The following is an 18124-nucleotide window of genomic DNA, read 5'->3' as shown; positions in this document are numbered from 1 at the left end:
CCCACCCTGTCTCTTCCTTCCTCCCTCCCTCTCTCCCTCCCTCCCTCTCTCTCCCTCCCTCCTTCCTTCTCTTTTACTCGGAGACAGTCAGAACTCTCCTCCCTGACAGCCACAAACCTACAGCCCTGACTGCATTCAGAGAGGGAACCTGCAAAGAAAACTTCACAGGAAACTTTTTGCTCTTGTTCCAGAGAATTTGCTGAAGAGGAGAAGAAAAAAAAAAAAGTCCAAAAAACCTGTGCGTGAGGTGGGGGGAGGAAAAGCAGGGCCTTTAAAGAAGGCAACCACACGACTTTTGCTGCCAGGATGCCCTTGCTTTGGCTGAGAGGATTTCTGTTGGCAAGTTGCTGGATTATAGTGAGGAGTTCCCCCACCCCAGGATCCGAGGGGCACGGCGCAGCCCCGGACTGTCCGTCCTGTGCGCTGGCCACCCTTCCGAAGGATGGACCTAACTCTCAGCCAGAGATGGTAGAGGCTGTCAAGAAACACATCCTAAACATGCTGCACTTGAAGAAGAGACCCGATGTCACCCAGCCGGTGCCCAAGGCGGCGCTTCTCAACGCGATCAGAAAGCTTCATGTGGGTAAAGTGGGGGAGAACGGGTATGTGGAGATAGAGGACGACATTGGCAGGAGGGCCGAAATGAATGAACTCATGGAGCAGACCTCGGAGATCATCACCTTTGCCGAGTCAGGTGGGTGCTGGCGTTGGGGGTGGGGGCGGGGGCAGGGAAATGTATTTCCTTGACAGTCCTAGCAGGAACTTCTTTCCTTCCCGCTAGAGACTGCCCGGGAAGGTTATTAGTTATAAGGTGGTGGTGGCGCCTGAGAGGTAGAGGAGGGGGAGAGGACTTCTTTGCCAGGGAGCCCTGCCCCGCGATGGCTAGCTTACACTTGCTAAATAAATTCAGCGGTTACCCAGAGAGGAAGCTCTTGGGCCAGTCTGGAGCTGGAAGGCAGTCTGCCTGGGGCTCCCTGGCTGCCCTGCCTAGGAAACCAGATCTGAGCAGCCAGATGAAAGCAGGGCATTTGGGGGTTTGGGGGTGCAGAGGCAGCATCTGGACCCCAGCCAAAGTTCTTCTGGGGTAGGAGTGAGAGCGCCTGGGGGCCGGGTGCAAAGGCAGCGCTGAAGCCACTGTCTGAAAACAAATCTCCTTTAAATGTCTGATCTGGGGCTACATTGGAGCCAGACTCGGGCATATTTCTTAGTGACAATCATTTTCACCTCTGGAAAGCCTGCCTCTGTGCACAACCCACCCAAGACAGCAAAGAACAACTCCCAGGGCAGTTAACATTAAACTGGTGATTACTTTCGGGACAGTGACACTTTTGCTTTCCGAATAAAAACAAAACAACCATAATAATAATAATAATAATAATAATAATAATAATAATAATAATAATAATAATAATAATAATAAGGCAAGAGCATCAACAAAAAGCCAAAGAACCTCATCCCCAACCCCGTTTTATTCTTCGTAAAGTTACTAAGAACTTTTTGCCAAGGAAGGCAACCTTGACGATGTACTCTCAGACACTATGACGAACTACTCAAGCCTTAAGAGGAAGAACTTGAATAGATTCTAACCATTGGCTCAGGGCCGCACTAACCTGTTGATGTAGAGAAAGTCTAAAGCTGAGACCCCAGCCTTGGCCCTGGTTGCTCAGACTTTCAGAAGCACACAGATCTCACCGCAGGGCTGTACGACTGTGGGAGCTGGCATACAGCTGAGTTAATAATACCTTTTCACTTTCATGGTAAATGCCAGGCTAAGGAACAGGATCCCTTGCCAAAGCCATTTGAAAGGAATGCCATTGTTTTGTGTGGTATAGCATATGGCTAGCGAAGTACGTGCGGGGACTCCCAGCATTTTGTTTAAAAGTTTACCGCAGCAGTATAAACAATTAAGGCGACACTCAAAATTTCCAATCCTGAAAACCTGTTGAGTCAGATGTTCTGTTTTCGAGAAAGCCTTGCAAGACCTGGGCATCCTTGGGGGCTGGGTAGGGTGGGATTCCACAGGCTGCTGGCTGGCTGGCTTCCTACTTGGGAGAAGCCAGGCTACCCTTCCTGGACAGGTTAACTCTCAGGTCCTTCCTACTTTCTTACCTATCAGCTCCTTCTTGATACAGCTCCCCAAACCCTGGTCATTGTGACTTTATTTTCTGAACCTTATTGAGGAAAAAGACAGGTTGGACTTTTCAGGTTGCTATTAAATTTTCTCCAACTTTCATAGTTGGAAGGTGAAAGAAAATCTTTAAAACTTTGGGTGGTGTATCTGGGATGGGTTCTGTGTTTTAGAAGATTGATCCTGGTCCTCACACTTTCTTATAGACATCCTTCACTGATGATGGCCTCAGTTACAATTTCTACTAACTTGGTTGTAACTCTATCATATGACTAAATATACAGCTGACTTCCACCATGTTTAACTGCACAGTGGGTGCCTTCTCTCTGACTTACTGAGCTTGTACAGAAAATTCATGATTTGGCAGTAAGAGATTTGGCAAAGAATTGGACCGTTTAGCTCTTTCTTACTTATGGCCTTCTCAATACTAATGACTGTCTCAGTTAAATAAGATCTTGTCATTTTTGCTTCTCTGTTGTTTAGTTTGAGAGAAAATGAGCTACTATTTACAATGGTGATTCTCTGGACTCACACATTGACTGAGTGTAAAACCTACAAGTGGAAACTCCTATAGTCCAGGAACATGGCGCATTGGTTACAGTAGCTTAGCGCTCATATGAGAAGTAGCACACATTGGCTTCCAGTTGATTTAATATAACCTCACAGATGTAAGTAAGGATCATTGTATAGACATCTACTCTCTAAGTAGCGTAGGATGTGATGTAAGCATTTTGCTGATGCAGGAAACATTATGTATCATCTGATCAGTTAGAGCAAGTGCATGAAAATGAACCGCAAAGATCTGTCTTGTGCCTTTTGGAGTAATTCTACTTTCCTATGTAGTGCGTTAACATATTTCCAGAACAGAAAAGGGCATATGCTTTTTCTCTTTTCTTTGTAACCATTTGTACAACATAGAGTGCCGTTGATGAGTGTCGCCTGTAAGCACACAATAGACGTGCCTTTTCATATCAAGGTTTTTGGCATGGGATATGTGTTTTACTTTGGTCTCTTTAGTCATGATTATTAGATAAAGGTGGCAAAACCCATGAGAATAAAAAGACTCCAAGGGCTAGAGTGACTTGATCTTTTAACTGAATTTGTCCTACTGTATTCAGGGGGGGAAATAGTTCAAATTTGTGAAGTTGATTTAGATTGCCTTGACTAAGCAGCAGGTATTCACTCTCGAGTTCTCTGAAGTCTGTTTCAATAAATAAATTTTATTTTTATAGGTGTCACCCAAGAGTGACACCCAAAGTTAGCATATGAGTGGCCCCAAACTCTCGGTGCTCACTTTTCTTCAAAGGAATGGCAGCAGGGATGAGTAAAGGCAAGCAACTATGGCTTCTATTGTCAATGGAATTGAGATCAGAGGATGTCTTGGCTGATACACTGTATTTTTTTCTATTTTTGCTTTATTATAGTAGTTGTACAGTAACAGCCTACCATTGAGTCTACATAGATTCGGCCATGGTTAGCTGCTGATTTTCACAATTAGCCTACATAGGATAGAGAAACTGAGTCTCAATCAATAGCTACTGTCCAGGTGTTGTCTAACGTGACGTACCTTGCCTCTCTTGGAGGACACTGGGGACAGAAGATCTGAGTTAGACATGAGCTCCCCAGGGTGTACTTTTCTACACCTCAAGAAATCCATCTGAAAACGGAGCAAATTCGCACAGCTCCACTCCCCGCCTCTGCCTTTCTGTGACCTGTTTTGTGAATTACACCTCACTGAGCCTCTTAGGGTTTCACACTTATCTGAATTTTGGAAAAGATTGGCCACCAGATGGCGCACCCCTAAACCTTCACCTCTCTGTCTGCTAATCTGGAAAAGGCAGTTTTGTGCCTACTCGAAGCCCCAGCTTGAAGCACCCTAATCTGGAAGATTATCGATTACTTCCTCCCTGCAATCCCATCTTCCTGCAGGGTTAGGATTTTATGGACCGGGAGGTGCACAACTCCTTGTAATACCTTAAGTAAGGCAGAGGCACAGCAATAGGAAAGCCGTGGTCCACATGAATATCCCACAGCTCCATCGGCCACAGAGGAGTGATACATTTCAAAAACAAACAAAGCAGGGCTTGGGATGTGTGAATCATGAGCCACACTGATGTGAGCAGAGGCGCTCCCTAACACGGTCTCCAGGGTTTTACAAAAACACCTTCCATCTCCCCCAGTTAGGCTTCCTAGTTAGCCTGCCTTATCAGTGCTTTTCACAAGGGACAAATGACAAGTGACTTCTAACAGGGAGAGAGAGGGAGAAAAAAGACTATTTACTTAACGCCTGGTAGGAACATGGAGTTCAGCTGCTGGGGGCGCATTTGTTTCCCAGCTGAGAGTGTGGAGAAACCGTGGGGGGACGATGTGCAGAGAGATGAGCACCGGCTTTTTTTTTTCTTTTTGCCCGTGGAGTGGGTGTACTGTAGTGGGGATGGGGAGATGTCAGGAGAGAGAGAGAGGGAGTTTTCACAGGGAGAGAAGGAGTACCTTCCCACTTTTTATGAAAACACGTATTTGTCTTGGCCCTTCTGCTATATCGCACTTGAGCATGATCTCTTCGCTTTAGCTCAGAACTCTTCATGACTGACTGGTTCCTAGGTCCACATTTACAAGTGTAAAAGTTTTCAGGAACTCTGGAAAAACTCTCCAGCTTGACTCTTGAGAATTTTTTTATTCTATTTATATCATGAAGTTAAGACTTCTCTCTCTCTTTTTTTTTTTCTCAAACATTTAACCCTTTTCATCATCATTCAAATGGGAGAGGCGATGGGGGATAAGTTACTCAGGCCTGAAGATTGACAGTAATTCAAAAATGATCCCAGTGAGAGCTATGAAAGCTAAAAAGTTAGACGGCATAATTGGTACAAGCAAGCTAACACGCCTGCTGTAGGCAAGATGCTCGATTGCAGGACAGAGGGATGTAACCTCTCAGACCTCCCTGATGCCTTTTGCAGAATCCCCTGGAGCCACCCAGAGGCTGACTTAGTACCTCTGAGGACACTAGGTCTGTGACGCTGGCCCCTGTACCACTCACTGGGCTGGATCTAGGCACAGGGAAGCTCGAAGAAGAATGGGAAGTTAGAATTACACATATTTACAGCCATCCTGTGCTTCTCTCATGCTGAGCTTAAGTGTGCACTGTGAATGCAAGGCTTTCCACGTGAACAGCGATGGGATCATTGCTGATGGGTAAAAGGGCAGCATATTTTACTCAGGATGTTGGCAAGGAAAAACCAGGCTAAACTGAGCTGAAACTTTGTGTGCATTGACTATTTAACTGGAAAATTTCAGTCATATGCTCCCAAATCTGATACCTGGACTTTGGTGCACGTGGCATTTCCATACTAATGTTGGGGAAGAGAGCGAGCAGCCTGCTTACTGAAACCTTGGCATACCTTTGTGACCAAGCTCGAGAAGAATCCTAAAAGCAAAAGAGAATTGCTACAACCCCCGTTCCTTTAGGCTGACACAGACTTCCTTTCTGCCCAGCCCTACCAGCAGGCAGCATTTCAAAGGTATTCCCTATAAGAGACATCATTTACCCCTACTGAATGTTCTGTCCATTTTTTTTTCCTGCTCTGCCGTGTGTCCACCAAGCTCCCAGGGGCTTAAGTGATGAGGTAGGATCACCCACATGGGTTTGCGTGGGACTTTCTTAGTGAATTACTCAGACAGAGCAGGCTGTGATACAAGCCTTGCTCACAAGCCTCAGGACAGAAAATAGCACAGAGGAGGAAAAGAACGTTACCGGGGTTGTTAATGAAAGGTTAACGAGCCAGCAGGTCTCTCTGGGGAGCTGCGGCCTGGTGGAGGAACCCAGCACACACCTGTACACCCGAGTGCCGTACTTGCTTACGCAGCACTAGGGGAAGGCACTTATTCCAGGATTTTACAGCCCCAGATATTTAAGTCAGGCCTGAAATGGATGGGAAGTTGATCCTAAGCATCTCAGCCTTAGCTGTCTTTCTTCCCTTTTCCAAATCATTACATGTTCAGCATGGGGCCTGCTGGAAGCATCACTGCAATGTAGCCATTTCTCTCAGGTAGTAGGTTATATTTTTCATCCTTATGTAACGAGCTTGAGCGTTGTAATATATTTCTGAAACCAACAGGTCTGATAAACGGTCAATCTGCTTCAGCTCCCATCCATCTCGCTCTCCCCACACCCTTCTGCAATGAAAGCTAAGGTAAAAGAGAGAAAAAAAATGCACTGCTTAATAAGTCAGAATACAATAGAACTTATAAAAATGTACCTGCGTATGAGGTAGACGGAGGAAGACTTGACTCTCTCCTCCCCCTGTCCTCCTGGGGCATACGGCAACAGCATTTTCATGAAATTGGATCTCAGTTTTATTTTTTCCCCCCCCGATAAAATATCATGCAACACACAAATAGCAGTTCCAGAAATGGACACCAGGAGAAGGAGGGGACAGGCATGTCAATTAGTAGGGGAAAATCCAAATGTCAGAAATATGGGGGAGAAATGAAGCAAGCTAGGGTAGAAACAAATACAGGAGCCGAGGCTTGCGGCTGCCTCATTAAACCGCGGCGTAAATCAGCACCCTTGCCTCCCCGTGACACACAGGCAATGGCTTGCAGTTAATTGTCAGCCAAGACCAGCCTGCAAGGCGTTTGATGATGACTCTCTGAGTCGAATGCCGCAGCACCTGACAGCCTGAGTCCCCTCTAATGAGCTCTCTCTTTGTACGATCCTCTGGCAGGAACACTAAATCATTTGCTTCTCAGTGCAGTGCCTGTGAAGAAGGGGCGGAGCTACCCCATGCATGCGAAACTTGTTCCCAAGCAGCGAGGGGCCATCCTGCAGGCTGTCTGACAGGGGTGCATGGTCTCAGCCTTGCTGACCAGGATAAAAAAGCAATTCGCACGCAGTCACTTGTTCTGGCACGCCAGTTAATCCTCTCTTGTCCCCTACCCCAACATCTGCAGGCAGCCCAGGACTGTTTATGGGAAGCTCCGTAGGAGCAGGTCAGCAGGGCTCTCAGCCCCCTTCCCCTCACACCCATGCCAAGTGGTCGAGGACAGAAGAGGTTTGGGAGAGGATTGCCCTTCTTGAGACCTAGTAAACTTTGCCAGTCAGGAGCTGTTTCCCTAGAGGAAGAAGTCAGCCTCTCTGGGCTTCTCTAATTTAGCTGCTACTTTTGTTCTCCCTGTCTGTGGACTGACCCCCGGGATAGTTCAGAACTACAGAAAGGGCGCTGCTTAGAGGCAGGAGGGAAGATGCTAGGTAGGTGGTTGATACTTTCCAGAGGAATAGCAGACGTGCCCCTCTAGTGGAGGAACATGTGCTCTTCCAGGCCCCCTGGACCCTATCCCTCCTTCACCCCAAACTTTCTGGACGCCTCATGTGCCCTATCACCCTTATGAAGTTTTATAACTACTATTCTAGATTTTGCTCCCTAGAGTCTTTTGCTTTCTTATAAAATTAAACAACAATAAACCCACTTAACCTGAGCAAAAGGTGATAGGATTCACTTTAAAAACCGTCACCCTGTTTCCCTTCCTCACTGTTCTCTGCTCTTACATGCCACGCAATCAAAATCTATTAATTATTTATCTTGACTCCTGACAGAAATGGGAAGTCACTCAGTGGAATGTCTTTGCTTACCCTATCTTCCTGGCAAACTTCTAGGCAGTTGCCAGGGGCTCTCCATGTCTATAGTCAGTGCTTTCTGGCCCTTGTCTTTGTGAAGCTATTGTAGTCAGAGTGTACAGTGTGTTAGGTTGAGGTTGGAATCTACAGTGTACCATGAACAGGAAAGCTTGCCTTCTGCTGTAGCGCACTCGAGACTGTGCTGAAATTTATGGGACCATAAACATCTAAAGGTCTCCATTGATGAGCATGGCTGGGTTTCTGTTAGCTATGGAGACCATCCTTGGGAGCTGTGATGTCCAAGATAGACCTCTCAAAGACTGTTCCCAGATTGTACATGTACTCCATGTATAGCAGACAGCTGTTAGCATGGCCATGGTCAGGTAGAAGAGAGCAGGCTTTTATATGCTTCCCGATAGCAATATGGAAGGGAAGGGAAATATATTTTCAATCAAAGAATTCTAGTCTGGACACGTGTTTCTTATCATAAATGATACTGTGTAATAAATCTACAAGTGTCTGTGAAAAGAGAAGGAAATAGCAAGGTTCTGGTCCTACATCTAGGTAGATCTCTGAGTGGTTTGGGGGATGTTTTTGTTTGAAAAGCAGATAGAAAGGAAAGTATATTTTTGGTATTTCTTTGGTGCGTTTTAAATGAACAGAGGCAAAAATAAGGGATTCAGAGTTAGGAGTTGCTTTCTTAATTCAAGGCAACTCAATGCTAATATGGCCCCATTTGTGAATTAGTAACTTAGTAACTACCTACCCTCTACTGCACATCATCACCCCACGGCAGTGAACAAGACAGATGTGACCTCAGCTGGTTTCCTAAACTAAACTGCTGAGAGGGTGGTCAGAGGTGAAGAGAAGGAAGGCGATGGAACGTGACATCCGGTCAGATGGGCAGAGCCATTGTTTAGGTTGGCCTGGGACGGCACAGGAACAGCCAGTGTCCCTGCTGCAGGTGGGTCGAGAGCTCAGAGGCACAAGGGGTTCAACAGCTGGGCCATAGGGATATGGATTTATATGAGGCACACAGTCCAAACACACGGGAGTCTGTTGGATACTGAAACCAGAAGGCCACAAGAGAGGGTTCAACTGGAGTAAGACCCACTTTTAGGGAAGATTTCTTTAACGGCTTAACGGAGAAATGACTGAGAGAGGCCCCATGAAAAGCTTTGGAGGTTGTTTGGTAAAAGACCTGCTGCTCTGCCTGGGCACAGGTTGACAAAGTCGGCCGGGTGCTGACTGCTGACAGGAAGAAGACATGGTCTCAGCGAGTCTGGCCCACAGGGACACACACATAGCTGCAGGGGACAGAGTTTTCGGCTTTTTTTTTTTTTTTTTTTTTTTTTGGTGGGACAATAATGCCACAACTTGCCAAGGCTTCCAGGGCTTTTCAGCTAGGCGAATCCATCCGATTCTTTCCAACCTGGGTCAAATGTTATTACATTATTCTCATCTCAGAGATGAGAACTAAAATGCAGGAGCGAATGAAATCAGTGCGGAAGCTCAGGCTTTCTTCACGACAGAGCAAGGCCCACACACTTGTCTCTGTTAGTGGCGTCCCCCATAGCTGCCCAGCTCTGTGTAAGTGAAACATGGTCACAAGCAACATATAAAGAAATTCATGGGACTCTGTTCTAATAAAACTGCATTTTACAGGCACTGAAGTTTACAATTCAGGTAAGCGCCACATGTTAAAAAAAATGCTATTTTTCTTAAATCATTTAAAAACTGTAAAACCCTTTTGACTCAGTGGCCGCATGGAAACAGACTTATCTCACGTGTGGGCTGTAAACTGATAACCAAGCATTGTGAGAGATAGTGGATAGCAAAGATGCCTGAAGTCAGTGATAGATGTGCAATGTTCAACTAACATGCGTTGGTTTTTTTTTCCCCCTCTCTCTCTTGTGTCATTTCATCTTCAGGCACAGCCAGGAAGACACTGCATTTTGAGATTTCCAAGGAAGGCAGTGACCTGTCAGTAGTGGAACGTGCAGAAATCTGGCTCTTCCTGAAAGTTCCCAAGGCCAACCGAACCAGGACCAAAGTCACCATCCGTCTGTTTCAGCAGCAGAAGCATCCACAGGGCAGCTTGGACCTGGGGGAAGAGGCCGAGGAAATGGGCTTAAAGGGGGAGAGGAGTGAACTGTTGCTATCGGAGAAAGTGGTCGATGCTCGGAAGAGTACCTGGCACATCTTTCCGGTGTCTAGCAGCATCCAGCGCCTGCTGGACCAGGGGAAGAGCTCCCTGGATGTGCGGATTGCTTGTGAGCAGTGCCAGGAGAGCGGTGCCAGCCTGGTGCTCCTGGGGAAGAAGAAGAAGAAAGAAGTGGATGGAGATGGGAAGAAGAAAGAGGGAAGTGATGGAGCGGTGGAAGAGGAAAAGGAGCAATCACACAGACCTTTCCTCATGCTGCAGGCTAGGCAGTCGGAAGACCATCCTCACCGCAGGCGTAGGCGGGGCTTGGAGTGTGACGGCAAGGTCAACATCTGCTGTAAGAAACAGTTCTACGTCAGCTTCAAGGACATTGGCTGGAATGACTGGATCATTGCTCCCTCTGGCTATCATGCCAACTATTGTGAGGGTGAGTGCCCAAGCCACATAGCAGGGACCTCTGGGTCCTCACTCTCCTTTCACTCAACCGTCATCAACCACTACCGCATGAGGGGTCACAGTCCCTTTGCCAACCTTAAGTCATGTTGTGTGCCCACCAAGCTGAGACCCATGTCCATGCTCTATTATGATGACGGCCAGAACATTATCAAAAAGGACATCCAGAACATGATTGTGGAGGAGTGTGGCTGCTCCTAGAGCTGCCGGGTCCCAGAGGAAACGGATCTAGACAGTCCAGAGAAGACAGTGGCAAAATGAAGAAAAATATAAAATATCTGAATTAAACAAAACAACCAGAAAAATAGAAATAAAAAAAAAAACCCACAAAAAAAAAAAAACAAAAACTAAACTGAAAAAAAACCTAATGAAACAGATGAAGGAAGTTGTGGAAAATATCCTAAGCCAGGGCTCAGAGATGAAGCAGCGAAGGAAACAGGGATTGGGAGGAAAAGAGAGAATGGTGTACCCTTCATTTCTTCCAAAACCAAACTGATTGCATCAGTTTTATCCAAACTGGGTATTGTCCTCTCTCCTGCCTCTTGCGGTTCCCTTGCGAGCCTGGAAGTCTACTTGTCTATTCTGCAGTAATGTGGGCTAGCACAACCCAAATACGTCTAGAAAGCCATGAGTTTTAAAGGGCCAGTCCCACCCAGATACCCAGGTCATAAGTATGTCTATGTGACACTATCTCTGTGTATTTCCGTGTGCACACATATGTGTGTGCACACACGCAGGCACACACACACACACACACAGAGGTATTTCCACACACCACATGCATACACATACTGGTAAAAGAACAATTCTGTGCAGGTGGTCACATTTCCTTTTCTGTACCACTTTTGCCACAAGACAAAATCAACATAAAAGCATTGAGAACAAGAATGGGAAGAGTGAAAGATGAAGGAAGAAAGAATACCAAGTCACATTTCGTTAAGGTGCTTATGATCTTAGAACTATGCAACCTAATAGGTTTGAAACTGTTTACCTGAAAGAGGACAAAAAGAGAGACTTTTTTGTATTGGAAGTAACCTGATTAATTTTTATTTTCTTCAAGGAGAGATACTTGAAAGGAATATGTTTGTCCATCTGTTGGATTCAAACATTTCTATATTTTGTAAATGTTGTTTTTTTATCGTTTACTATTTGCACTACAATGGTGTTTGACCTGTCTAATCCTTATTTAACAAGTATTTTCTTTGGGTGGGGGTGGGGGTGGGGTTTAAGAGCTGCACTTCATGTGAGCTATAAAAGAACTGCTACAGCACACAAAATAGCTATTTTTATTATTATAATTATAATTATTATTATTATTTTGTACCTTAAAAATAGACACATACACCAAAGACATTTGTGTGAGCCTTTAAACAGTCTGTCTGTGGTTGATATTGTTCGCCATCAATGAGTCAGGGCTTGAGGGTTAAGGTTGAGTCAGGTGGATTGTGTTCAGGCTTAAGAGACCTGAGAGGTTTGGATTTTGACTCTTTTTTACATCCATGAAACAGGACATTTCATACTGGATGTACAGTAGTGTACACTGTTGGATTATCAAGTTCAAATTCATGAGACTACATGCTTGTATGTGTATATATACATTGCTTGTGCATATGCATACCTGTGTGTATATATACATGTATTGTACCATGGCCATACACATTTTAAGCACTTCAGGCTGTCATTTTTTAAATGTTCTTAAAACAATGAATGTTTGTGTGCAAAACACAGTATTTTTAAGAAGGATAAGTGATAGATTTTTCTTGCTTTTACTCTGTATTAGGTGGGTACATTTCAAATATTTGGATGGGAAAAAGCCTGAAAATCCCAGCGAGTATCCAGCGAGGCCCTCTTTAAATGTACAAGATGAAATCCCCCCCTCTTTCTCACCCCTGCTCCCTACAACTTATCCCCTGTGGGGAAAACAGGATGTTAATAAAAACAGTGGGCTGAGTTTTTTCAACTTATATTTATTATTTATTGGAATCAATCTTAAATCAGAAACTTTTCGGGGAAAAATATCTCTAGGCTAGAATGAAAGTTCTTTTTTTTTTTTTTAAATAGTGTTGTTACTACTTAAATAATAAAATATTCAAGAAAGTATTTAAGGCAGTTGGAGATAAGAGTGAGAACACTTAGGAGCCAGGGAGTAGGGTAGTTGTACAAATCTCTAATATTTTATTTTACAGCCAAAAATATTGACCCGTAAGTTTGTATTTTTCAGAGGCAAAACTGAAAAGATTGTCTTATAAATATCAAAATACATGCTTAAACCCAAGTCTCTAATTTAGCCCACTATTTTGCTTGCCTAAAACAGCTGATAAACTATACATCTATGTATTTAAAATACAGAGCCTTATTTTTACGGACTTGTCGGAAGTTTGAAAACTTTATAAAAATGAAAATCTCTAATTGAGAAAAACTATATTCCTTGGTATTTTATAAAACATTGAAACTTTTAGCATTAAGTCAGTCCATAGACTAAAGTCATTGTAGGAAAATGAAATACAAGTGAGAAATTAAATCTTACAAAAGCAGGTTTAACTCTTAAAAAAAAACTAAGTCAATATATATTCTATATACTAAGTCAATATACACCATCACATTAGGCTGTATGTAGGCAATCTACTTTAGTCTTGTTACTGGGCAAACATACTTACTATGTTCCAGGGGCCTTCCCTGTTTTATGCAGGAAATGCATGTACTGCATAAGAAATGAATTATAATTAAGGTCCATTGACCTTGGAGATCTTGCATGCGGGGACAAACGGCATGGTGAGGAAAACTGAGGGGAAGTAGATGGCCAGGTTCAACTTTGCCAATTTTTATGAAAAACTTTAGGGTCCTCTGAATGGTTTCCTTAGGACTGGAGCTAAAACTGGGGCCTACAGACATAGTAGAGGTCTACTGTGCCATATCAGAGCTGATCTAGACCACGGGAAAAGCAGGATTTATGAAACTACTAATTATAGTTCTCATTCATCTGAGATGGATCTGTAATCTTTTAAAGTCCTTTAAATTCTAGATGTATTGGGGGTAAGCTCGGGTTTGATTAGTAACCATAGTAATTAAATCTAGGAACAAAATGAATTCCACAGGACAGTGTAATGATGGGGGATCAAGTGACGTGGTTGTCACATACCAATAAACCACATCGGAGCTCATCAAATTGGTATGGCCTTGCAATAGAATTTAAATTGTTAACATCTCTCAGCACATTAGATATTTTGCTATTGTTAGCACTCTCAGAAAACACCAAGTCTTGTGAACAACTGGTCCTTTGACATAGCTGCTTAGTCCAAAAATCAAAAGCTTTGACCATCTAACATCTTAGTTTCTTCATGGTGTGTTTGACCTACCATCAAAGTGGCTCTATCTAGTCTTCTCACTTTCTCTAGGATAATTGTGAAGTATCTGCCCACATGAATTCCAGAAGTTATGAAGAGCATCTGTGCTCAACATCTCTTTGAAAATTAAATACTTTGTAAGCTTAATTGACACCTCCCCACCCCACACACACCCCTAAAATAAGGCGCATTCCAGCACAGTGACTGGGATTTTCTTATCCTAGAAGACCGACCAATTCCATGTTCATTTAAGATTGATTCCACACTCCATGGTCAAGGAGAGAGGCCTTGCATCTTCCTGAAAGGCAGAATAAGCAAAATTGTTTCACATTTGCGGGACTGAACTCAAGAGGTGACTAAGAAAAAAAGAGTAAACATGCCTCAGTTGTAGTAAATATACATCTAAATGATTGTGGTCACTTGAAAAATATGATTTCCTGTGGGCCTTTTAGCAATTTCTCTTTTCAATATAGATAAAAACTCAATTACCCCCAACGCCCGCATACGTGAAACTTGTAGATGTGGGCAGGAGGTTTGGGGATGAACACTGTATGTGTTTAAAGTCAACCCTGTAACACGGAGAAGCTATTGGATGGCTCAGAGATAATGAATGCTATGATGCTGTTCACATCTTCAAGAGCAGAATCACATGTCTCAGCTATATTATTATTTATTTTTATGCGTAAAGTGAATCATTTCTTCTGTATTAATTTTTCAGTGGGTTTTACCCTCTATTTAAATGCTTTGAAAAACAGTGCATTGACAATGGGTTGCTATTTTTCTTTAAAAGAAAAATATGATTATGAAAGCCAAGATAATCTGAAACCTGTTTTGTTCTAAAACTTTTGTGTTATGTGGTTGGTGTTTGTTTGTTTTTTATTTTTATTTTGTGAGTTCTCTTGCATACTGTATGCGATTCTTTAACCAATGTCTGTTTGGCTAATGTAATTAAAGTTGTTAATTTATATGAGTGCATTTCAACTATGTCAATGGTTTCTTAATATTTATTTTGTAGAAGTACTGGTAATTTTTTATTTACAATATGTTTAAAGAGATAACGGTTGGATATGTTTTCATGTGTTTATACCAGAAGTTATTTATTTCTATTCCATTCCAGCGGATACTCTGGTGTTTGCGAGGCATGCAGTCAATATTTTGTACAGTTAGTAGGCAGTATTCAGCAATGCCTGATAGCTTCTTTGGCCTTATGTTAAATAAAAAGACCTGTTTGGGATGTATTTTTCATTCTTGTTATTTGTCTACAATTTGTTTTCCAAGATCAACCGTCATACATACCACTCCTCATTTGCTAGGTGGTAATTTTGTTTCTACTAATTTTCCAGAGATGAGAAATAGGCAGTTTATGGGACTAAAGGCAAACTGCTGACTGAGAGAATTCAGGTAGAGGGGTATTTATCTATACCGCCACGTCAGAAGCTAATACTAGGCTACGATATTTATCTTGCTTTTATTTTATGATTGTTTTTCCGACGGTAGTGCCAATCGTTTATAAAGTAGCTACTTTTTAACTGTTCTTGCCACTCTCTTTTTTCTGTTTCCTTTCCTTTTCTTTTTGTCTAGAGTAAGTCAAGCCAGAGACCAATACACATGTGGAAGAAACAAACTTTATTCTAGAACCAGAACTAACAAAAGCAAGTTGGGACCAAATGTAAACTCAAGAATTAGTTAATAATTTAATCTTTCCTCCTATAGTTTCCATCTGGTTTAATACCATCTTTGAGAGTGTTTATTACCTCATTTTGGGTCCCATCTTATTTTAATTTCTGTTGCTGTGATAAAGAAGAAAACTTTGATGAAAAGCAACATAAGGGAAAGAAGTGATGATTTCAGCTTACAATTCCAGAGCCAAGCTCACCATTGTGAGGGAATCAAGGCAGGAGCTTAAAACAGCTAGTCACATTGCATCCAGCCAAAAGAAATGAGTGCATGTGTGCCCAGTTGCTTGTTTGTGTCCAGCTCAATTTCTCCACTCTTACACAGTTCAGGTCCACCCCCACCCAGCCCAATGGCTTATACATGAAATTGTATTGTGAATTTTATATAGATACCATCTTAACCTAGAGAAAAACAACCGAAGTTTAAAAGGAAATATTGGTAATTTGCAAACAGACACATTAGGGGAGAAAAGAATGTGTCCTCATTTTACACCCAAACCCAAGTCCGTTGTGGTTTCAGCTTTTGTCACAAAACAATTGTGTTAGGAGGCACTGTCAGTTTGGGATAGAATTAGTGCCTGGATTCCTTCTCCAGTTGAAAGGACTCTGCTATTTCTGCGTGGCTGCAGCTCTGAGTGTTCTCTCTTGTCGGTGAAAGGAAGGCTTAGCTCCAGAGTCTCTATGACGCCCTCTCTGGCTTTTCTTAATTATCATGCAATTCGTGACTACAGTAAGAAGAATAGGAAAAGCGAATTGTTTACCCACGAGCCAAGTACCATGGAGCAGTTTCAAGACTGTTTGGAAATGTACAATTGCTTCACTCGATGATGTCTAATTTCATAACGTCTTGTGTTCCAGAGAGTTTAGATTCATCAAGTACACACCAGAGAAATATTTTTCTTTTAGAAGACATGGCAGCTAAGATCTAGAGGTGGTTAGGGAAATATTAGGCCTACTAACTGAACACACATGATGGAGGGCCCCCTGTTTTTGGTCCCCACAGGAAGAAGTCAGAGGAAGTGTTGGTCACTGTTTAGTCTCTATCAGAAAGGCACAGAAAATCCAAGCCTGGCTAGAACTAATTTGCTGCTATATTTCTTCCTGTCATGATGCTGGTCTGCCGGCATCACTGTGATGTGGGGCACACAGTGTTCTGACACAAATACCATAATGTGGCAACAAAAGCCCCCACAGAGTCTGCCTTTCATTAATGAAGTTGTCTAAACACAGTAGAGTATCAAGGCTAAGCTGTATGTAAGGCTCTGTACTCATGGGATAGAAATGGTCATGAAGGCAAAACTCTTCCATTGTGAAAGAGCGAAAAAAAAAGTCAAGTTTTGCTAATCTATGCCAGAAGCAGGCAGGCCTAAGGCAAGGGATGACAAAGCACCCAGCTTCAAAGTGTGTATTGTGCTAGTGCTGCCGAGTCCTTTGAAGACAGGCATCAAACTCTTCTAAATGGAACCAGGGAGGTTTCTGCCATTGGTCTCAACAACAAATGTTTGTGTTTCATGGTCAATTTGTTTATCCCTCAAAGACTTTTAGTAATGCTGTCGTTAAATGGGACAGTCTCTTGATGATAAAACTAATTTTCCATATGAGTAGTCATATCCTAAGCATTATAGAATCACCACCTAGATGCCATGCTTGGAGGCTATAGTGTATCTTTAGTAGCTGGCTATCATTATTCAAAGTGTTATGGGGCTCATAAGTTGGAAATCAACCAATGCTAACATTAACATGAACACAGAGACTGCTCTTTTGTTTCCTGGGTGCCCAAACCTGAATAATCACACAGAAACTATATTAATTGCAACTTTGTTTGACCAATGGTTCAGGCTTCTTATTAACTAACTCTTTACATCTTAAGTTAACTCATTTCTATTAATCTGTCTATCTCCATGAGGCTGTGGCTGACCTAAGATTCTAGCTGATGTCTTTCTCCTTCAGCAGCTACATGGTGTCTCTCTGACTCCGCCTACCCTCTTTATATATCTCAGTTCGGATTTAGGGCTTGGCTTTTCTCTGCTAAGCCATTGGCCAAAACAGTTTAATTCATCAGCCAATAAAAGCAACACATATATAGAAGGACATCCCATGCCACTAACAATCAAAACAATGCATATATACCAGTCTTTACTGGACCAAGGGATAGCTAGTAGCATCAGGAAGTCACTGACACAATGTACACATTTGTTTTGCTAATGGAGATCTCTAAATAGGTTTTTTTTTTATTTTTTTATTTTATTTTGGCAGTTTGTTTCAGTGTAAGAAGTGATGCCAGACACAGTATTTATCGGTTAAGAGAACAACAACCTGGTTACTACAAGCAAGGCTTGGAAATAGTTCTCAGACAAGAGCAGTTGAGGAAGCCTGTTGCCCATGGCTGAGGCTGCATCACACAGACACCCACCCAACAAAGTCCTTTATGCTTTCAAGTCATATACAAATTCTAGCTCCCCTTTCTCAATTATGAACCTTGGTTACTGCTTGACAGATGAGGAAATTGTGACAGAATCTTAGGTTATCTACTATCAAAGAAGCAGGATGGGACAGAGCTGGGGGTGGAACCTAGAAAGGCTGCACCCTCCTGTGTTCTACTTCCCTGTCTAACAACTTCGTGGCTATTGCTTCTCTTTTGGTGAGTCCACAACACAAATTTTGGTCTTCCTTCTGCTTCTACATACACATAGCATATTTACAAGTGCACCAGACAACACCCTATTGAGCTGCAGCTACCAAGCA

The 18124-nt window shown here is 42.9% G+C and overlaps 1 protein-coding gene across 2 annotated transcripts in view; it reads left to right on the top strand.

Moving 5' to 3' along the window:
* Inhba (inhibin subunit beta A) overlaps positions 1-14941 on the top strand; it is a 19828-nt gene extending 4887 nt beyond the window's left edge. For both annotated transcript variants that reach the window (XM_050142276.1, XM_050142274.1), the window contains exons 2-3: positions 192-694; positions 9674-14941. In XM_050142276.1, the coding sequence (XP_049998233.1) occupies positions 307-694; positions 9674-10560 (1275 nt within the window). In that variant the 5' untranslated portion in view covers positions 192-306 and the 3' untranslated portion in view covers positions 10561-14941. The remainder of the gene's footprint in view (positions 1-191; positions 695-9673) is intronic.
* Positions 14942-18124: the final 3183 nt, after the last annotated feature.

Source organism: Alexandromys fortis, unplaced genomic scaffold (genome assembly GCF_014885135.2).
Source record: "Alexandromys fortis isolate MF-2015 unplaced genomic scaffold, M_Fortis_MF-2015_v1.1 scaffold_5, whole genome shotgun sequence".
Taxonomy (NCBI): Eukaryota; Metazoa; Chordata; class Mammalia; order Rodentia; family Cricetidae; genus Alexandromys; species Alexandromys fortis.
Note: the sequence above shows the minus strand (reverse complement) of the source record. Positions and strands in the feature narration are given on the sequence as shown.